General features: G+C 32.4%; 1 protein-coding gene across 1 annotated transcript in view; it reads left to right on the top strand.

Annotated features, from left to right (window-relative positions):
- Window positions 1–1272: 1272 nt before the first annotated feature.
- The window catches only part of LOC143226744 (uncharacterized), a 37806-nt gene continuing 15333 nt past the window's right edge, over window positions 1273–23745 (top strand). Inside the window, exons 1-12 of the mRNA XM_076458114.1 lie at window positions 1273–1404; window positions 2172–2589; window positions 3934–4016; window positions 4847–4967; window positions 5665–5916; window positions 6572–6690; window positions 8279–8380; window positions 10229–10355; window positions 13462–13663; window positions 16668–16812; window positions 17970–18134; window positions 19393–19460. Coding sequence (XP_076314229.1) covers window positions 2302–2589; window positions 3934–4016; window positions 4847–4967; window positions 5665–5916; window positions 6572–6690; window positions 8279–8380; window positions 10229–10355; window positions 13462–13663; window positions 16668–16812; window positions 17970–18134; window positions 19393–19460 — 1672 coding nt within the window. The 5' untranslated portion in view covers window positions 1273–1404; window positions 2172–2301. The remainder of the gene's footprint in view (window positions 1405–2171; window positions 2590–3933; window positions 4017–4846; window positions 4968–5664; window positions 5917–6571; window positions 6691–8278; window positions 8381–10228; window positions 10356–13461; window positions 13664–16667; window positions 16813–17969; window positions 18135–19392; window positions 19461–23745) is intronic.

Raw genomic sequence — 23745 nt, 5'->3', positions numbered from 1 at the left:
AGTGCGACTGGGATGCGAACCCCAGTGTACGAGTCGCACTCCTTAACACGTTTGGCCATGCCGGGCTAACTGAAAGTGAACAGACTGTTTATACAACCTGTCAACATAAAGAGAAAACTGCAGAAGCCCATCAGGTAGAACACCTAGTGGTCACTTCCATTGACTGATCTATATTTATCCAGTACTAGAGTTATGAAATGTATACATCAAAAGAAAAATAACTCCTTGGCACATCCCGAACCATTCCTAGTTGATTAAATTATATTTAACAGGTTCAAATGCAAATGCCTAGGAAAAGTTAAAGGCCAAACAAACAAACAAACTTTTCTCAAATAATAGTTTGATGATGCAATATGCTAACTTATAGCAGTGATAAATAGTGTGAAACAAGTCGACAATTTAAAGATTAAAGAAAATATGAATTCAAGAACTAATGTTTTGCTATTAAACGCTGTTCTCATTGTTTCAGTATGCCAGAAAGAGGTTCGAGATATTACATCCTGACCAAATGCTACGAATAATTAAATAATGCAATTGCATAGGTCATTGATTAGGCCAAAATTGGAGTACTGAGATTAGTCTTTGTCTCCTTAGATTAAAAAAGACATTGAAGTGTTGAAAAGGGTTCAAAGAAGGGCTACTTCTAGTACTAGTATAGTACTTGGGATGGAAATATTCATGCGAGAATAAGGTTAAGAACTATGAATTTTTTCTCTTACGAGAAATACGATCGAGGTGTTCAGATTGTCGATGTGAATAAGTGTTTATGCATTATCCTTTTTTTCACTTTTAATTATGAGAATGGCAAGGATTGAGGATATATATATGTATATAAATGTAAATTTTGACAGGGTAGGCGTCATATTTAGCTGAGACAACTTAATCATTCTAACAAGGTGGTTGGCCTTTAGAACTGGTTGCTTTCAGATGTGGTGGATGCAGTTGATTTGTATTCGGATATTAAGGACTGACTTTTAATGTTTGAACGTTCAGTTTAATTTAGTGCATGGAACGACTTATAGGGATAAAAAGATATTTATCTGGCCCTATAATATTACATTAATTCGGATGATTTTGTTTTAAACTTCTCTACTATATTTAGTTATAATTTATACTTATATTTTCCTAAAGTTAGGATGACTAAACATGCTCGTATACTTTAAATGATTGTGTGTAAATGTGGTCCAAACATAAGACTAATGTTAGTACATTTAAAAATACATTGTATTACAAAAATATAATTACCGACTAGATGGCAGTAGTGACTTACTTAGCAGGTAAAGGTACGCCCCTAAACTTGTGTTCTGATGTTCATAGTAGTACAATTAGTAGTTCTATGTGTTATTTGTCAAATATAGATTTCTTTGTTTCGGAAACTTGTTTATACATTGTTCATATTTGAAAGTAAGTGAAAAAAATGTTATGCTGAGAAAGAAAAGTACTAAACTTATTGCAGTATCAGGGTTGTTTAGCAGTTGAAATAGTGTTTATTGTATTTAGTTTTAATATTTTATTTATAACATCTTGTATCTAATTTATTGTCTTTAAAGTAAAATAAGTTAATAATACTTAAATGTAAATTGATATCAATAGCATTCACGCGTCAGTATAACTGCTATTGAAGTTTTAAATCACTAGTAGTAATTTACTGGTTTACATGCTCCCCAGCGGCTCAGCGGTATGTGTGCGGACTTATAACGCTAAAATCCGTGTTTCGATACCCATGGTGGGCAGAGCACAGATAGCCCATTGTGTAGCTTTGTGCTTAATTTAAAACAACAACAACCGGTTTAGACAGTGTTATGACTAAACTTTTTAAATGTTAATTACAATTGACTAATTTTCTTAAATGTTATCAACTGTTAGTCTTACTTAAGCCACAAGTAATACTAGTAGAAATTGTATGCAAGTAAGTTTTTAATATTGGCTGCAGATGAAAAGAGAGCAGTATTAAATGTGACATTTGTCTTTTAATACTTCTGTTAACATTTGTAAACTATTTTTATTGTTTAGTACTAAAGTAAAAAAGCAAAGGTTGGTGAATTACACTTATTAGTTGTAGATGAACTTGTCAGATGCTATATACGTGAACCTATATATACTCTATATATATACTGAACTTGTATTCTTTATTTAGCTGTTGAATAAATTTATTGTTTGTTCTATAACAGGGTTAATCAACATGTTGTACTTCACTGCATAATAAGCTTGTTTATCATGTGATTCAAATATATCACAAATTCTGCATGGGTTATTTCTTCAAAGTACAGTTAGAAAATAGTTAGAAGCAGCTGTGTGATCATGGACACACCAGTACCTACTCCCAATGGACATCCAAATGAAAGCCAGCCTACTTTTTGCAATGAGAGTGGTGAGCAGACAGATCAGTGTAATCCAAAAACAGACCTTCAGCCTTCAAGCAGCACCAAAACGAACTGTGAATATGTGAGGACAGATGCTTTGCCTAAATTAACCAAAGAATATTCTGTTCATTTCTCAAAAGCTAATGATTATGCTGCAATAACAGATGAAAGTGGTGTTGGTGATTGTTTAGATTCTGTTACAGGTAGTCCCGAATTGAGTAAGCTGGTACGTTCTAAGAGTATTTTTATCTTAAAAATCAAATTTATACCAAAAATTGGATAAACATAATGTAAATAAGTTTACTTAATTAATTGTTAAATGTTCATTTAGAAAAGACATTAGGTGAACACTTTATGTACTGACTTTATACCATCAAACTTTCATTAAAAGATTTTGTGTTGTAAAAAGTCTCTAAAAGAAGTCTTTACTATAAAAGGAATACAAGAAAAATAAACAATAGTAACCCAAAGAAAATGATAAAACAAAAGATACTATATTAATACCAAATAAGAAAATTTGGAACAGGCAAAAATACTGAACATTCAAGGTAAAATGACAATTGTTGCCCAAGTGGCTTCTTTTCATTTTGAAAATTTTAAGATGACATAAATGCAACTGTTTGGTTCATAGAAGACAATAAGGTAGTATTATATATGTTATTGGCAAGGGTTGAAAAAGATGTGATGAAGTTAAGTTTTCTTATTGAAACAGGTCTTACTGTAATTTATGTTGAAATAAGTTAATTTTGTATGAAAGAGGAGGGGTGAATAGAAACATACCGTAAGGAAATATGAACTTATACTCAACTTTGCATAAGAAAATACAGTGTGGTGAAAATTTTTTGTTTCTAAAATGCTTCATATACAAATATATTTTTACCTTAAGATTGTTTGGGTTGGAGCAATTTGTAATATGTTTATGTAACTTCATGCTTTTATCACTAGTTAAAACAGGTTAAATCATTAAAAAACAAGTTTTTATCAACATAATTTAAATGTTCTATCACTAATTAAACCCTTAAAACATTTTTATTGTGTTCATAAAAACCTGTAAAAATTTCATTATTTTGATTGACATTTTTAAAACGCTAGTAAAAATCTGCAGCATTTTTAATACATTAGTGAAAAGTATGCATTGTTAATATAAACAGCCTGGCATATCCAGGTGTTTAGGGAATTTGATTCGTAATTTGAGGGTTACAAGTTTGAATCCCTATCATACTAAATATATTTGCCCTTTCAGCCATGGGGGAATTATAATGGTACAACCAATCCCACTATTTGTTGGTAAAAAAGTAGCCCAAGCATTTGTGGTGGGACAAGCTGCCTTACCTTTAGTCTTACAGTGATAAATTAGGGATGGCTAGTGCAGATAGCCCTCACACAGCTTTACACAAAATTCAAAACAAACAATCAATCCCATTAGAAACAGTATTCCATAGTTTCAGTGAGTTCATAGAAGTGGATGTGATAATACTATTTGTTCATGGTTTAGAATGTTAGCTCAGGACTGAGTTGTAAACACAGATGTATTGACATGCAAGTTGACTGAGTAACCTTCTCTTTCAAGGATCTCCTCCTGGCTGCTACTTTAGTGTCTGATGCAAAAAATGGAGAACATTCTGATTTTGAAATGTCAGACAGAGGTGTAAGGTAAATAAATAAATACTGTATGTGAGAAAATTAATGTAACAAGCAAGAGTGTGATTTTTCAGAGCACATGTCGAGTGAGTAAGATTTAGTTTTTTTGTTGATGACGAGAAACCCACTTAAAATAAAAATGTGTCTCAGAATGGCTGGTATGGCTGTTAACACTTTTATTGATAAAAGGTGTTTTCTACTTATAAATAAAAGTGTTAAAGCATCTTTTATTCTAAAACAGTTTTTTAGTATATGATTTTGTGTAAGTCTTTTAACACAGAAATAACTAATAAAATTAGCACCACATTTTTATTTATGACAACATTCACAAAATATAAAAAGACATCATTAGCACAAGTGGGTGTACACTCACTTCATTCTCTTGTTTCTTCTTTCAGAGAAGCTTTGTACCTTTTTTTTTCACAGACGTCTTCCTAAAACTTAGATGTTTTAAACAAATATTTTACCTGAGCTAATGATATATATATAATGTTATATATATATATAACATGCTATTCCACAGATGCTGTTTCCTCTGTACTCCTACTGAGTAGTTGGTTGTAAGATAAACTTAATATATATATCAAAAAGAATAAATTTAACAACTGGAAAGTAATTTGTCTTTTTTTATTTGTGTGCTAATTAGCAGGTTCAACTAAAAATTCTCAGACACTGGGATGTTCAATGAGGGAAAAAACAAAATTGTGTTTTGTAGTTTAAGTGTTCATTGTGCAAATTGGGATTTTATCTAAACATTTCTCAGATTGGTTATGAAACTATCTTGATATACTTGAAAATCAGCTAATTATTTTTATTTTGAGTTTTTATCCCGTGTTTTCCAGACTCTACCTTATTTATCATCATTGGGGTCTTCGATACCTGTTGTACTTTTTTATTTTTGTTAATCATGCTGTTATTTTGTTTGAGGATCCAGCCTTGAATGGCTACTTACTACCTTATTGGGTGAGTATAAATTGTTTAATTTAAAAATAATAATAATAATAATAAATTAAATATTGTTACAATGTTAGCATGAATATTTGGTGTAGTCTTAAATGTTTACTCCATGACTTGTGTTCAGGGACATTATTACAAGTGTTACACTAGTTTTAGTACTTTTGTATAACGTAGATTAAGTAAACATAATTTAAGCATTACTGGAAACTCAGCCCACATAATAACAGAACTAGATATAATGACCATGCTGTTAACTGGTGCTTATTGTTAGTTTATTAGACTGAAAAAATATCATATATTATGCTTAATTTATCACAATGTACACAAGTTTGTTGGTCATTACAAGTAATCACAAAATGTCTTACTGATGAGAAACCCACTTGAAATAAAAATGTATCTCAGAACGGTTGGTATGGGAATTAACACTTTTTGTGATAAGCAGAGAACAACGTTTTGATCGTCCTAGGAAGGTTGAAACATTGTTTTCTGCTTATCATTAAAAGTATTAATACCAATACCAACTGTTCTGAGATACGATCACAAAATATGTTAATACAAAATTAAATGTATAATACAAGCCTACTTTTTAAATTGAACATTAGCTTGGAAAAAATTTTCTGAAAAACATATATATATATGTGAAAGAATTTAATTTCAAAAGATAGCTATCTGAAGTATTGATGTATGAATATGATTTTTACAGGTTACCATGGGGATTGAGTTAGCCTGTTTATTGTTTTATGTGTTCAGACTACTTCATGCTATATCATTCATACCTACCTTGAGGTTCTGGAGAGATAAGAAAAACTTACTGGTTATTGTTGTTGTCTTTCTCACCATACTTGACATGGGAATTTACACTGGTTTACATGCCACAGGCAGAGCTGCTAAGGCCTACAGATGGTCACGACCTCTGAGACCTTTATTCTTGGTGAATTTCTCTGAAAGTAAACAGGTATACCAACTAACATTGATATAATTTTAAATAATGCCTTGTAAAACCAAAATGGCTAAGAAAAAAAGCCAAAACATAAGCATCGGGCTTCATATTTTGCTGATGTTCATGCCAGAAGATTGAGGTTTTAATTTTAAATCAAAATGGCTAAGAAAAAAACCCCCAAAACATTAGCATGGGGCTTCATATTTTGCTGATGTTCATGTGTGATGATTGAGGTTTTAATTTTAAATTAAAGTGGCTGAGGAAAAACCCAGAAACATTAGCATGGGACTGCATATTTTGCTGATGTTCATGTGGGAAGATTGAGGTTTTAATTTTAAATCAAAATGGTTGAGGAAAAACCCAAAAACATTAGTATGGGACTGCATATTTTGCTGATGTTCATGTGGGAAGATTGAGGTTTTAATTTCAATGAAACATTGAACCTTGTATTTGTGTTTTAGTTTTTAAAGTTATAAGCTGTTTTAATTGTTTGGATGCTGTTGTTTAATTCATTTGGGATATTTCATTTTTCTTTTGTTAAATATATTTATTCTTGCAAAACTGATTCCATTTTCTCAGCTGTAAGGCACTGAATAATTGAGTTACATGAGTGGTAATGAGAGATAGTAATGTTCTATGTAATTTGTGTTATTGATTGTAAATTTTCCAGATTCGAAGAGCTTTCAGAAATATCCGAAGAACTCTTCCAGATATCTTGAACGTACTGATACTGTTCTTCCTAAATATTGCTTTATTTTCGCTAATGGCACAAAAGCTTTTTATGAAGAGGTAAGACTTTTTCCCATTGGTGTGGTTTATTAGAAGAATGCATTTTAGTGGCTCAGCAATAATTTGAGGGCTTATTGTTAAAAAAAAACAACTGGGTTATGATACTCAAGGTGGCAAAAGCACAGCTAGCCCATTTTGTAACTTTGTACGTAATAATAAACAAACAACTAAATATTATAAGAAAATGTTTGAATCTGGAAGAATTTTTTGTTGACTTAAAAAACCCAACACATATAAACAAACCCAAGGTGACATTAAATGCAGAAATACAAAGTCAAATGTGTATCTGTCGTGACATGAACATTGTATATATAGTTTCGTGTTGTATTTAGTTGAAAAAAATTCAGATCTTTGTGTTCTACTTGTAAGATAGTTATGAAGCTTGGGCAAATAGAATTTTGCAACTAAAATATTAAAGAGAAATAAAACTGGCTTTAAGAATATCATTTATGAGAAAATGTCACAATGGTAACTAAAACAGTGGAAAACCAACTATGAAACCAGACTTTGATAATGGATCAGTGATGAGAAAATCACACATTTATAATCATCGTAGGTGGGAAAACCACACTATGGTAACTGATTGATAGACTGATAGACAGTGGAAAACCAACTATGAAACCACACTTTGATAATGGATCAGTGATGAGAAAATCACACATTAATAATGATTGTAGGTGGGAAAACCACACTGTGGTAATTGATAAGTAGTGGGAAAAGTGGATTACACTAACCACTGAACAGTGGAGAAACTGTACTGAGATAATCTTTTGAAAGTGAGGAAACCAATATGGATAACTGACTGATAAAGAGAAGACCATAATAATTAATTGGTAACTTTTCATAATAGCTTGTTGGATCTCTCTCACTGGAATTCTGCAAATTTAAAATAGCAAGTTTTTAAGTGATGCATAAGTTTCGTATTGTATAGTTTTTTTATTTCATAAGTTTAATCATAAGATACAGTACTAAAGAAATGAAGCTGAAAAAGAAAACTTTCTGAAAATTCATGCCAGTTGATTAGTTATATGTTCTTGGGGCACAAAACCCACAAATTATTTTTTCTGGTGTCAGTAGGTTTGATTCAAGTTCTGAAATAGAAATGAGGAAGAGATAAGGTTATAGATGTTGAATAGATGGTAGTTTATAAACTCCGTGCCTGTATTTTGACCTTCAGAATCATTTTGATTATACAAGAAATGAGTTAATAAAACATTTGTGTTTGCTTGTGAACTTCATAATAAATTTCTTGAAATTGTAGATGAATATAAATGTAAGAACTTGTCTTCTTAGTGTTATGATTTCTTTGGGTTGTTAGTGTATTTGCCATGGAGGTATTGGTAATTCTGATTTTTATTTGTGTTGGTTGTATCTTTGTATTAATTGTCACAGAGTTATTCATTGTATTGATGCTTTTGTGTATTGTTAGTATCATTATAATATCATAGATGTATTGATTATACTGATTTTTTACATGTCAACAGTATCTTTTTACTGGTTGTTCAGGAAATATTTATTATGCTAATATTTTTTGTGTCATTAGTATCAATACTGGTTGTCATGGAGATGCTTATTAATTGTTTTCCAGATCTCTGAAGTATCCTAATGGTTCACCATACTTCCAAAACTATTGGGATATATTTTTTGATCTTTACGTCCTGGTAACAACTGCCAACAATCCAGATGTCATGTAAGTAAAGCCAACAATATTGGCATTACAGACACCTTATGAGGTAAGCTTATAATTCCAACAATACAAATATAAAGTGAGATCAGCAAATAGTTTCAACAACTGTTAATTGAGTTATTATATGATAAATCTGTGACTCATAAGTTAAACTTATGGCTTAAACATTATAAATAAGGTGATTTAATGATATGTCTGAAATCCAGTTGCTTATATGAATAGTAGCAACATAACTGGATTAATGCATTTTGATATTGCATTTCTAATCTAGTTAGAAGTTCTGTTATGCAGTATGAGTTACAACGTTTGATGTTATGTAAATGTAAAGATGTAATCAGAACTTATGTGCTATTGCTCTATTGATTAGGATGCTATTTTTTTTTTAAAAAGTTAGTTGTAGCCAATATAGAAGTCGAATAGAGGCCTAGAAATGCAAAGGTTTAAGTATATTATATCATAATGGTTTTTGAGCCTTACCAAATTATTACAATATGTGTTACCATGTTTTGTAATGCTTTATCTCATGATTGTACATTTTTGACAGCAGTCCTGCAGAATATTTTTTGTTGTAAGAGGTTTCGTTATAAGGCTGTTAAAGCGCACCATTCCCTGCCTAATTTCCATGTTCTGTTTAGTGTATGAGAACAAAGGTTTTCCAGCATCCCTTTCTAAAGTGTACTGAGACAAAAGTCCATACAATGTACAGCAACTTGACTGTTATGACTTCATGTGGATACCTGTGTTATCTCTAGCAGCTTGAGGTCAGACAACTTTGTAATACATGACTTTGTCATCTGTCCATCAAAAATTTTTCTTGATTATGTTGTTTGTTTGTGTTGCTTGGAGCATGTGGACAGCGTTTGCCACTAACACATTGACTAAGAAGGTTGAAACGTTGTTCTATACTTGATTTTAATTGAAGTTTTAATTACCATGCCAGCCGTCTTGAGAAACACGATCTTTGTAAGAAAACGTTTTGTGCAGTGTACTGCAATACAAGATATCCAGCAATAACTATGTATTTGATACCAAACAGTGTCAAAATATAGTTCTGATACATGTTGTTCCACTGCAACTTTATACTGGCTGGAGTTGTTACATGATTTGGTGATTTGTATATTAAAATTGTTTTAATATAATGCACTCAGTCCTTTATAATGTTTTTTTTTGTTTGGGAATTTCGCACAAAGCTACTCGAGGGCTATCTGTGCTAGCCGTCCCTAATTTAGCAGTGTAAGACTAGAGGGAAGGCAGCTAGTCATCACCACCCACCGCCAACTCTTGGGCTACTCTTTTACCAACGAATAGTGGGATTGACCGTCACATTATACATCCCCACGGCTGGGAGGGCGAGCATGTTTAGCGTGATGTGTGTGCGAACCCGCGACCCTTGGATTACGAGTCGCACGCCTTACGCGCTAGGCCATGCCGGGCCTATAATGTTTTTTATGTTTTTTATTTTGGTCAGACACGGTTGAATGTGTTACACGAATAAAGCCTGAAACATTAATGCTAGTTTTAATGTCTTCATTAAAATATTACCTTCGTGGACATTAAGCGGTAGCTGAAAGTCAAACATCCATAAATACTGTCTTATTTCATCATACCTTTTAATCATTATTTGTATATAAAATAGATGAGATTTTAATTTTTCATTTGGTTTTACTGTTTTTCAACTTGATGATACTTCCAGCCTTGAGTTATGGAAGTGTTGAGAACTTCCAGCTGATACTTCCAGCCTTGAGTTTAAGAATTAAAGCATTCAGAACACCTTTTGTAGCCAGGTTATGTTGTGTGAAGTTTTAAAGCTCGGTAAAGGTTGTAATTAACACTAAATTGCATTATTTTTAGGATGCCTGCTTATGACGAGAGCAGATGGTTCGCAGCTTTCTTCATTAGTTACTTGATCCTATGTTTGTATATCTTCATGAATATATTCCTTGCTGTAATATACAATAACTATAGAAAACATTTAAAGGTTAGTAACTGTTGTTTATATCCATTTAACTACCATTTATAATGCTGTCATTGGGCTCAAACATACTAACATAGTTAAGTAAACAGAACTTAATATCAAAGATAAATACACACACACACACAGATACATATAGTTTGAGGTTTAAATTATACCTTGTTTTGTGCTATCAAGACACCTTAACATAAATTGTAGTTTCAAGTAATACCTCTAACCTATCATGGATAATCTCATGATAAAAAACTCTATCTCATATCTTCTTATGCCATAGTTGTGTTATGATACAAGCTGTGTTTAACTGCTGAACATACTAACCTAAAACCCATGTTAAAAACATCTTCTTATCTAATTATATCTTAATAATTTAATCTTGAATCCATAAAAAAGATTATTTTAACTGCATACAATAATTTTGATAACTCTGTACCAAACACTTGATAACAGAACTCCCTACCTGGTATATATTTAGATAAATTTAAACACTTGATAACAGAATTCCCTACCTAGTATATATTTAGATAAATTTAAACACTTGATAACAGAGCTTGATACCTGGTATATATTTAGATAAATTTAAACACTTGATAACAGAGCTTCATACCTGGTATATATTTAGTTAAATTTAAGCACTTGATAACAGAGCTCGATACCTGGTATATATTTAGATAAATTTAAACACTTGATAACAGAACTCCATACCTGGTATATATTTAGATAAATTTAAACACTTGATAACAGAATTCCCTACCTAGTATATATTCAGATAAATTTAAACACTTGATAACAGAGCTCCATACCTGGTATATATTTAGATAAATTTAAACACTTGATAACAGAGCTCGATACCTGGTATATATTTAGATAAATTTAAACACTTGATAACAGAACTCCATACCTGGTATATATTTAGATAAATTTAAACACTTGATAACAGAATTCCCTACCTAGTATATATTCAGATAAATTTAAACACTTGATAACAGAGCTCGATACCTGGTATATATTTAGATAAATTTAAACACTTGATAACAGTCCCTACCTAGTATATATTCAGATAAATTTAAACACTTGATAACAGAGCTCGATACTTAGTATATATTCAGATAAATTTAAACACTTGATAACAGAGCTCGATACCTGGTATATATTTAGATAAATTTAAACACTTGATAACAGAATTCCCTGCCTAGTATATATTTAGATAAATTTAAACACTTGATAACAGAGCTCGATACCCGGTATATATTTAGATAAATTTAAACACTTGATAACAGAATTCCCTACCTAGTATATATTTAGATAAATTTAAACACTTGATAACAGAACTCCATACCTGGTATATATTTAGTTAAATTTAAACACTTGGTAACAGAGTTCCATACCTAGTATATATTTAGATAAATTTAAACACTTGATAACAGAATTCCCTACCTAGTATATATTTAGATAAATTTAAACACTTGATAACAGAGCTCCATACCTGGTATATATTTAGATAAATTTAAACACTTGATAACAAAGCTCCATACCTGGTATATATTTAGATAAATTTAAACACTTGATAACTGAGCTCCATACCTGGTATATATTTAGATACATTTAAACACTTGATAACAGAGCTTCATACCTGGTATATATTTATTTAAATTTAAGCACTTGATAACAGAGCTCCATACCTGGTATATATTTAGATAAATTTAAACACTTGATAATGGAGCTCCCTACCTAGTATATATTTAGATAAATTTAAACACTTGATAACAGAACTCCCTACCTGGTATATATTTAGATAAATTTAAACACTCGATAACAGAGCTCCATACCTAGTATATATTTAGATTTTGTAATTCCATTTGCATGTTGAAAAGGTATTGGAAACCTGTAATTGTATCTCAAGCACATAGTAAAAAACAGGAGTTTATAGCAATTAAAACGATGACAGTTTAATTATTACTAGGATAATGAAATACATTAGTTTTAACAGCAGTGTTATGTTTTCTATACTTTAACATCTAACTTTAACAGATATTATTTTAGTTCATAAAAATGCAAATTGTCTTTATTTTGATCCATAATAAACAATTCTTTGTTTTCACAGTCACTGGAAATAATAAAATAACATTTATTATTCAAAAATATGTTAGTCAGGAAGATTTATTTATTTATATTTTTAACATTTGTTTTAGTGATTTCCTTTTCCCATTCATCCAGTTACTTAGACTAACGTGGTCTAACTCAAACAAGTATTGACACATCAATCTTATTGTAAAACTAAACTTGGTATAGTCAAGTGTAAAAGGACCTACCTAACTTCACCTCACTCTACAAAAAGACATTTTTCGTTGTATTTTAATGTTACAATTCAAATGAACTGTAAAATGTTTAGGTGTCCTTTTCACAAGTTTAATAAATGAAGTGGGTCAGTAGAAGTTGTTTACAATACAGAACTAAGATAATCTTTTACCGTTTTCATCTTTATATGAATCCCATTGAACTGAAACCTTTTTGGTTTTTATAGTCAGAAGGAATAGAAAAAAAACTTATTTAGATCAGTAGCCTTTGATTTCTAAAACCTGAGATGTAAATAGTTACATCACATTATAACCAAGGTTGTGAAATAGTGATTGTCTGAATACCAATAAAACTACACATATATTCAAGTTAGAGGGACAAATGAATGCTATTTTGGTATTTCAAGTTTTCTCCATGGGGACTGTAAATGCCATGTTATACTAAGAAATGCACAAACACAAATTATTTCATTGAAAGCATGGTGAAATCAAGCCCAGCTTTAGATTTGTAGTTTTAAAATAAAACTGGACATGTTAAACTTCTGTTCAGTTTCAACTCCAAATTTTTTTTGTACTTTTAATGTTTATTTTGTAAAATGTTTTTGAGAATCAGTTGTACAGATTTCCCTTTCAACTAGATATTACACTCATCTGGTCTTGAAAGAACAGAAAAAATTGGCCTCTACTGAGTGTTATGTATTTTTCAGTTTTAAAATTTAACACGTTGTGTGTTTTTAATATTTTGTTGTCAGTTTTTTTCACCTCAGTACTGATTTCTTAACATTGCAATGTTTCACAAAAGGATTCTGTATTTTCAGAATGAAGTCAGAAAAATGGTTTATATGAAAAGACAGAGCCTTTCAAGAGCATTTAACTTTCTGAAAGTAAAAGTAAACAATAAAATGATGCTGACATATCAACGATTTAATTCTCTCATGAGGAAGGTTTCCCCTGGGATAAGCCCAACCTTAATCCAAGTCTTCTGGTTCCTACTTGATGGTGATGGAGATAATCTTGTGGGTTAGTGTTTTAGTGCAATTAATACTGAAAGTATTACTTATCTCTCTACAGAACAGATAGCTTATATGTTACACCACTACCAAAAAGATTTTGTGCACATGCCAAGCCTTTGAATGAAACACCCACCACTATAGTTTATATTTCAGCCAATAGTACAGTGACATACCCGCCATCTGCAGAACTTCCATTGAGCAGTTTGTGTGTACCAAACTTTCATCCTTTTTCTTTGTCGTTGCAGTGTTCAGTCGTGTTGTTTTTTTCATTAAGAATTACAGAATTTCTACACTTACTGTTTTAAGCTTTTAGTTAACATTCAAAACGTTAATATTTTTAATTTTAAGAATAAAAGATAAAAAAAAATAGAGGTTTATTTTACCCCAAACTTCCTGTATGAATTACTTTCTTAATCAGCTGTAGTATTTTGGAACTGAGTCTGTGATGCAGTTTGTTGTTTGTTTGTTTTTTTCACAAATGTTTCTCTGCAGTTAACATCATGTTTTGGTTTCAATGTTGTCAATACAAAAATGACTGAGGCCTATTTAATGAAATGCCAGAGTAAATAATGTAACTGAATAATAATAGTATTACTATTTTTATTTTCCTTCAGTTCTATTTTGTGGGTCCTACTGTATGTTTTGTGCATGCACATTTCTCAAACCTAAACTCCAAATGCTCCTTTGCAGAAGTTCTTTAACTTAGAGTGGTAATAACAACTGTAATTGTTGTGATGAGTAGTGCTACCATGGTACATTACCTGGTTGATTCTATTCTACATCTTTTATCTCTAACCCAGTACTCATAGTATCCTACTGTAGTAACTTCTACTGAGCTTTTCTTGTCTTTTCACACAACCTACTTATTCTTCTTCTGTTCCTGAGGAGGAAGAATCATGCAGTATTGACCTTTACCCTTCACACCTGTGTTACCTTAGATATGCGACATTTGGCATTTAGCTGCAGTTGTTTTTGCTGTTTTTCAAGTGAGCCTCTTAGATGCATCTCACCTCATTAGATATTTAGCCCCTCTTACTTTATCTCTTGTCCAGTTGATGCATTATTGGTAATTATTTGTGTCTTTGTTTCATGTTATCTCCCTGAAATTAAGACTCCTTTTATTGGCCTTTTATTATCTCTCTCTCTTTTTTGTATTTCTGTCTCTTCTTGGGTAATTTCTTATTTTTCTACTTTGAATCTCTTTATTCTTCAACCTGCTTATCTTCATCTTTCTTTTGTTTACTCATCTTTTCAGCTTGTTGCCCTCTTTATTCAATGTTATGAACCCAGTAGCTTTACAGGGCCAGGCCACTCGAACCTGTTCATTTTACTGTTTAGCTGATGCCCAGTTCTTTTGTCTTCTTTCCCAATGAGATCTGCTTCATAAAGATGCCTTCTTTTCTGGAGTCTTCTTCTGGAACTTCATTTGCTATTCTTTCTTTATGCTGAAGTTTTATGGGGAGCTGCTGGTCCTGTGGCCATTTCTTGGTGTTTCACTTCCAAGAGGCCAGCTACCACAAGGCCTGGTGATCAGTTGTTTATGGAACCACCCCTGAGCTTTGATTCTGTTCCACTATGGGAGATAGCTCCTTTCATCTTTATCATGTCATCTCTTGTACTGTTTGGTTATTATACTTTCCAAGACAGGCTAGTATTTCCAAATGAAAAGAAAACACCATTGGATATGGTTCTCTTTCTGTCCCTGTTCATGATAACCCATTGCACATTCTTAGCTTGAGATCTTATGCAGATGATAGATTATTCTAATTTGGTCAAAGCATGCTTTTCTCTAGTAGTCTTCATTATATGAATTCTTTCTTCATAGTTTCCTCCAGTTGAGCAAAAAAAACATGGGCTTTCTGAGGACGAAGCCATTGGAAAGTTCAATATGGAGAACCCCGTTAATGATCAGTGTAGTCTTACTGGTGTGAGATCAGTGGATGCACCCCTTGATTGCAAGTATGACAAAGGGTAGTTACATGAAAGTGAAGTACAGACCACCTCAACACCATGAAGAATCTAACCATTCTCCATGGTTGTAATCAGTTGAATGTGTCTTGTGTTCTTTAAATTCTGCTCATTCTGGTAGGTGTTTCACATAAGTATTTCTCATTTACTATACAGTTTGACTCATTGTCCTATCTACAGTACAATAATTTGTTTGCTGACCCAGTGAAATAATACAAGCCATTTAAGCGATGGTTATATTCTGCTCACCTTTCTATGCTTTAATAGCATTCAAGTGGTCCATTTCAATGATTTTTTGCACTACTACCTGAGATGGATGTGATCGCCCACCAAGTGATGCTTCCACTAGGACGTCTTCATCCAGTGGGTGACACATTCCATTTCTATCAATATATTCTCAGAATAAAGTTACCTTTTAACTTTTTTTATCTCCATCAGTCCCTCATCAGTGTGGAACTCAAACCATCTGTTCAGTGGAAAGGTGAGTAGTGTTTATGAATTTGAAAATTTCTTTACCTGAAAACTTAACTTGGATAGATACTTTACTTTTCACAGAACCACCATTTTCCTAAAGCTCATTCCTGAGGGGAAGTAGTGTGTATGGAGTAAGTGTAACTTCCTGTTGATGATGGAGTGTGATCTAAAGCTGATTGTATCACAGAGTGTCATGCTACATATTATTATGGTAGGAATAGACGTTTTGTTCAAGGGCTGAGCACATACACAAAATCATTTTGCCAGTGATGCATAATTCTAGCTATTTTTTCAGTGGAGAGGTATCTATCTCTAATACATTATAAGGTAAGGAAAATGTTAATTTTGTGAAACATTCATTCATAAAAGATTAACATGTGTCTGTCACCTGTGTAAAGCTTTCTATTAGACATTCAAAGAAGGTGTATTGTATTATTATTGTGTATTATTTATTAGATGATACAAGTGTTTAATATGTGCACTTTGATTTATTTTTATATTTATCATGTTGACAACTTTATTCCTTTGTGACATGTATAATTAAAAGTTGTCGTTTGTAATTTTTACAGAAAAATCAGACTTTCTTCAGCTAGCCGACCTTCTAAATGTTTCTGTATCTGAAGTACAGGACAGAAAGTTCTTTATTGCCAAATTTTTACCAAAAGTTTACAACTCGAAACCTTCAAAATTATTGCGAAGATTGGTTGCCCAAAAGTAAGTAACCTTTCCATTGAACCTGTACAGGAATTTAAAATTAATCTTAACATACACAATAAAACAGATTGACTCATGTTTTAGTCCTAAGTTAATATAGTTTCATTCCAGTTATTCTCTGACTTGATAATTTTTTGAATAATTTAAGTTTATATGACACATCAAAGAATGAATTTTTTTACTCACATTTTTGGTCTCTTGGTACCAAATTCACCTCTGGTCTTGATGAGTAATGTTTATTTAAATTTGAGCAACCTTTAACAATAAGCTGAACCAGTAATCCGTGATGATGAGAAAACTCACTTGTAGAGAAATATATATTTAAAAATAGCTGGCTTGGGTTGAGAAAATTTTTATGTAGAGGAGCGAACAATGTTTCAACCTTCACTCCTCTAAATAAAAATTTTCTCAACCCAAACCAACCGTTTTTAAATATATATAAGCTTAACCAGTTATTGAAACTGATTACTGTGGAAAGTTCCATACATTACCTTGTAGATAAAGACATAAACATAGGCTCTTAAAGTAGAGAAATTTGTTTATTTGCAGGTGGAAATACTGAGTACTATGGTAGTTAGAGGGAAGGGATGTTATGACCACACGCGGTTTTGTACAAACAAACAAGGGAGATAAATATAATCCTTGTAAGACATAAAAGAATTTCAATAGATTGTTGAATCCTCAGCATATACCAGTATGTGGTTGTGTGTTGAAATAACAAAATTATTATTGTAGATTATTGCTGTCTATATTAAGTGACATTAAAATTGATTGACATTTTCCCCATTGTAAAATCAGTAGAATGTGTTGAGATAATAAAATTATTATTGTAGATTATTGCTGTCTATATTAAGTGACATTAAAATTGATTGACATTTTCCCCATTGTAAAATCAGTAGAATGTGTTGAGATAATAAAATTATTATTGTAGATTATTGCTGTCTATATTAAGTAATATTAAAACTGACCTTTCTCCTACTGTAAGATCAGTATTACAGTATTTATTTAAATATTTACTCTAGACTATTTGTAACACTTGCTCTTGCACTAAGTTTTGAATAAATGTTAAAAGTTGTGTATATTTTTAAAGCAGTATTTAAATAATTACATAATCGTTCTCTTCAAGTTATATACCAATAGTGTTATGTTTTCTGCAGGTATTTCAGATACTTCTTTGATTTGATGATTCTGATAAATGCTGTGCTTATTGCTTGTGACGTTAATGATGCTGAGTGGTTCTTTTTGGTTTTCTTCACCTTGGAAATCCTCCTAAAGATATACACATTTGGAATTAAAGAGTTTTTTAAAAAATTTTGGAACTGGTGAGTATATATTCAGTTTCATGTCAATGCATACAATGGTTTCAACATAGTTATGTTTTTGATACAATCATGGAGAAATTTGTGGGAAAACATGAAGTTCTTTCCAATTAGATTAAAGTTAAGTATTTTTTGACTGTATGCAAAGTATTCAGGTAAGTGTTAGTAAAATCTTAATGTCAATAAATTATGTTTGAGGTTTACTGAAAATATGTGGTAAAGGTAACAATTTGTTTAAATAGAACAACTTGTCACTATCCATGCTTCCAGATTTTGATTTAAAACTGGTATTGTGTTTTTGGGTAGTAAGATGATAGTTTGTATTCTATCAGAAGAATTAGCTAGTTAGGTTACGACTTGAGACTGTATCACTAGTTTTACCTACTCAGGTTGTGAGTTGTGCCTGTATCAGTACAGTTAGCTAGTAAGGTTATGACTTGTAACTGTATCAGTACAAATACCTAGTAAAGTTATGACTTGTGACTGTATCAGTACTTTTACCTAGTCAGGTTATGACTTGTAACTGTATCAGTACAGTTAACTAGTAAGGTTATAATTTGTGAATTTATCAGTACAACTACCTAGTAAGGTGTTGACTTGTGACTTGTATCAGTGCAACTATCTAGTAAGGTTATGACTTGTGACTGTATCAGTACAAATACATAGTAAGGTTATGACTTGTGACTGTACCAGTACAGTTAGCTAGTAAGGATATGACTTGTGACTGTATCAGTACAACTGCCTAGTCAGGTTATGACTTGTAACTGTATCAGTACTTTTACCTTGTAAGGATATGACTTGTGACTGGATCAGTACAATTATCTAATCAGGTTATGACTTGTGACTTTAACAGTACAATTAGCTAGTCAGGTTATAACTTGTGACTATATCAGTACAATTATCTAGTCAGGTTATGACTTTTGACTGTATCAGTACAACTTTCTAGTAAGGTTATGACTTGTAACTGTCAGTACAATTAGCTAGTCAGGTTTTGATTTGAGACTGTATTAGTACAAATACCTAGTCAGGTTATGTTTTGTGACTGTATCAATACAATTAGCTACTGGGTTATGACTGTCTTCCTTTTAGTAACATTATGACTTGTGTCTTTATTAGCTTCAATTGATAGTATTATTATAACTCATATTTTTGTGATATAGATGTTCTGTCCTATGCTGTGAATGTTTACTGAATGAGAAACTGTGTTTTATAACTGATATGGATTTAGCTGTGTATTTAGTTTTTTGTTTTCCATTTATAGGTTTGACTTTTTAATCATTGGCTCTGCTATGGTTGCTACTATCATTGAGACAGCCATGGGTGATTCAGGTGTGTTCCAAATAAAACTTTGATATTCTAAGTGGTAAAGTGTATTAAGTTGTTTCTTAAAACTTGTTTTTGTACAGGGTGATGCAGGACCAGAGTTTACTCGGTGAAAACAATAGAATGTTATTAAAACTTGTTTTTGTACAGGGTGATGCAGGACCAGAGTTTACTCGGTGAAAACAATAGAATGTTATTAAAACTTGTTTTTGTACAGGGTGATGCAGGGCCAGAGTTTACTCGGTGAAAACAATAGAATGTTATTAAAACTTGTTTTTTGTACAGGGTGATGCAGGACCAGAGTTTACTCGGTGAAAACAATAGAATGTTATTAAAACTTGTTTTGTACAGGGTGATGCAGGGCCAGAGTTTACTCGGTGAAAACAATAGAATGTTATTAAAACTTGTTTTTTTGTACAGGGTGATGCAGGGCCAGAGTTTACTCGGTGAAAACAATAGAATGTTATTAAAACTTGTTTTTTGTACAGGGTGATGCAGGGCCAGAGTTTACTCGGTGAAAACAATAGAATGTTATTAAAACTTGTTTTTTGTACAGGGTGATGCAGGACCAGAGTTTACTCGGTGAAAACAATAGAATGTTATTAAAACTTGTTTTTTGTACAGGGTGATGCAGGACCAGAGTTTACTCGGTGAAAACAATAGAATGTTATTAAAACTTGTTTTTGTACAGGGTGATGCAGGACCAGAGTTTACTCGGTGAAAACAATAGAATGTTATTAAAACTTGTTTTTGTACAGGGTGATGCAGGACCAGAGTTTACTCGGTGAAAACAATAGAATGTTATTAAAACTTGTTTTTGTACAGGGTGATGCAGGGCCAGAGTTTACTCGGTGAAAACAATAGAATGTTATTAAAACTTGTTTTTGTACAGGGTGATGCAGGACCAGAGTTTACTCGGTGAAAACAATAGAATGTTATTAAAACTTGTTTTTGTACAGGGTGATGCAGGACCAGAGTTTACTCGGTGAAAACAATAGAATGTTATTAAAACTTGTTTTTTGTACAGGGTGATGCAGGGCCAGAGTTTACTCGGTGAAAACAATAGAATGTTATTAAAACTTGTTTTTTGTACAGGGTGATGCAGGGCCAGAGTTTACTCGGTGAAAACAATAGAATGTTATTAAAACTTGTTTTGTACAGGGTGATGCAGGACCAGAGTTTACTCGGTGAAAACAATAGAATGTTATTAAAACTTGTTTTTTGTACAGGGTGATGCAGGACCAGAGTTTACTCGGTGAAAACAATAGAATGTTATTAAAACTTGTTTTGTACAGGGTGATGCAGGGCCAGAGTTTACTCGGTGAAAACAATAGAATGTTATTAAAACTTGTTTTGTACAGGGTGATGCAGGACCAGAGTTTACTCGGTGAAAACAATAGAATGTTATTAAAACTTGTTTTTGTACAGGGTGATGCAGGACCAGAGTTTACTCGGTGAAAACAATAGAATGTTATTAAAACTTGTTTTGTACAGGGTGATACAGGACCAGAGTTTACTCGGTGAAAACAATAGAATGTTATTAAAACTTGTTTTTTGTACAGGGTGATACAGGACCAGAGTTTACTCGGTGAAAACAATAGAATGTTATTAAAACTTGTTTTGTACAGGGTGATGCAGGACCAGAGTTTACTCGGTGAAAACAATAGAATGTTATTAAAACTTGTTTTGTACAGGGTGATACAGGACCAGAGTTTACTCGGTGAAAACAATAGAATGTTATTAAAACTTGTTTTTTGTACAGGGTGATGCAGGACCAGAGTTTACTCGGTGAAAACAATAGAATGTTATTAAAACTTGTTTTTGTACAGGGTGATGCAGGGCCAGAGTTTACTCGGTGAAAACAATAGAATGTTATTAAAACTTGTTTTTTGTACAGGGTGATGCAGGACCAGAGTTTACTCGGTGAAAACAATAGAATGTTATTAAAACTTGTTTTTTGTACAGGGTGATGCAGGACCAGAGTTTACTCGGTGAAAACAATAGAATGTTATTAAAACTTGTTTTGTACAGGGTGATGCAGGACCAGAGTTTACTCGGTGAAAACAATAGAATGTTATTAAAACTTGTTTTTTGTACAGGGTGATGCAGGACCAGAGTTTACTCGGTGAAAACAATAGAATGTTATTAAAACTTGTTTTTGTACAGGGTGATGCAGGACCAGAGTTTACTCGGTGAAAACAATAGAATGTTATTAAAACTTGTTTTTGTACAGGGTGATACAGGACCAGAGTTTACTCGGTGAAAACAATAGAATGTTATTAAAACTTGTTTTTTGTACAGGGTGATGCAGGACCAGAGTTTACTCGGTGAAAACAATAGAATGTTATTAAAACTTGTTTTTTGTACAGGGTGATGCAGGACCAGAGTTTACTCGGTGAAAACAATAGAATGTTATTAAAACTTGTTTTTGTACAGGGTGATGCAGGACCAGAGTTTACTCGGTGAAAACAATAGAATGTTATTAAAACTTGTTTTTGTACAGGGTGATGCAGGACCAGAGTTTACTCGGTGAAAACAATAGAATGTTATTAAAACTTGTTTTTTGTACAGGGTGATGCAGGACCAGAGTTTACTCGGTGAAAACAATAGAATGTTATTAAAACTTGTTTTTGTACAGGGTGATGCAGGACCAGAGTTTACTCGGTGAAAACAATAGAATGTTATTAAAACTTGTTTTTGTACAGGGTGATACAGGACCAGAGTTTACTCGGTGAAAACAATAGAATGTTATTAAAACTTGTTTTTGTACAGGGTGATACAGGACCAGAGTTTACTCGGTGAAAACAATAGAATGTTATTAAAACTTGTTTTTTGTACAGGGTGATGCAGGACCAGAGTTTACTCGGTGAAAACAATAGAATGTTATTAAAACTTGTTTTTTGTACAGGGTGATACAGGACCAGAGTTTACTCGGTGAAAACAATAGAATGTTATTAAAACTTGTTTTGTACAGGGTGATGCAGGACCAGAGTTTACTCGGTGAAAACAATAGAATGTTATTAAAACTTGTTTTGTACAGGGTGATGCAGGGCCAGAGTTTACTCGGTGAAAACAATAGAATGTTATTAAAACTTGTTTTGTACAGGGTGATGCAGGACCAGAGTTTACTCGGTGAAAACAATAGAATGTTATTAAAACTTGTTTTTGTACAGGGTGATGCAGGACCAGAGTTTACTCGGTGAAAACAATAGAATGTTATTAAAACTTGTTTTGTACAGGGTGATGCAGGACCAGAGTTTACTCGGTGAAAACAATAGAATGTTATTAAAACTTGTTTTGTACAGGGTGATGCAGGACCAGAGTTTACTCGGTGAAAACAATAGAATGTTATTAAAACTTGTTTTTGTACAGGGTGATGCAGGACCAGAGTTTACTCGGTGAAAACAATAGAATGTTATTAAAACTTGTTTTTGTACAGGGTGATACAGGACCAGAGTTTACTCGGTGAAAACAATAGAATGTTATTAAAACTTGTTTTTTTGTACAGGGTGATGCAGGACCAGAGTTTACTCGGTGAAAACAATAGAATGTTATTAAAACTTGTTTTGTACAGGGTGATGCAGGACCAGAGTTTACTCGGTGAAAACAATAGAATGTTATTAAAACTTGTTTTTTGTACAGGGTGATGCAGGACCAGAGTTTACTCGGTGAAAACAATAGAATGTTATTAAAACTTGTTTTTGTACAGGGTGATGCAGGACCAGAGTTTACTCGGTGAAAACAATAGAATGTTATTAAAACTTGTTTTTGTACAGGGTGATGCAGGACCAGAGTTTACTCGGTGAAAACAATAGAATGTTATTAAAACTTGTTTTTGTACAGGGTGATGCAGGACCAGAGTTTACTCGGTGAAAACAATAGAATGTTATTAAAACTTGTTTTTGTACAGGGTGATGCAGGACCAGAGTTTACTCGGTGAAAACAATAGAATGTTATTAAAACTTGTTTTTGTACAGGGTGATGCAGGACCAGAGTTTACTCGGTGAAAACAATAGAATGTTATTAAAACTTGTTTTGTACAGGGTGATGCAGGACCAGAGTTTACTCGGTGAAAACAATAGAATGTTATTAAAACTTGTTTTTGTACAGGGTGATGCAGGACCAGAGTTTACTCGGTGAAAACAATAGAATGTTATTAAAACTTGTTTTTGTACAGGGTGATGCAGGACCAGAGTTTACTCGGTGAAAACAATAGAATGTTATTAAGTATCACGTGACTTACCAGAACTTATCAACTGATAATAACGAGTAATTAAGCTGGCTGTATGTT

The sequence above is a fragment of the Tachypleus tridentatus genome, chromosome 9, assembly GCF_004210375.1.
Source record: "Tachypleus tridentatus isolate NWPU-2018 chromosome 9, ASM421037v1, whole genome shotgun sequence".
In the NCBI taxonomy this organism is placed as follows: Eukaryota; Metazoa; Arthropoda; class Merostomata; order Xiphosura; family Limulidae; genus Tachypleus; species Tachypleus tridentatus.
This window is presented reverse-complemented; position numbering and strand designations above follow the sequence as displayed.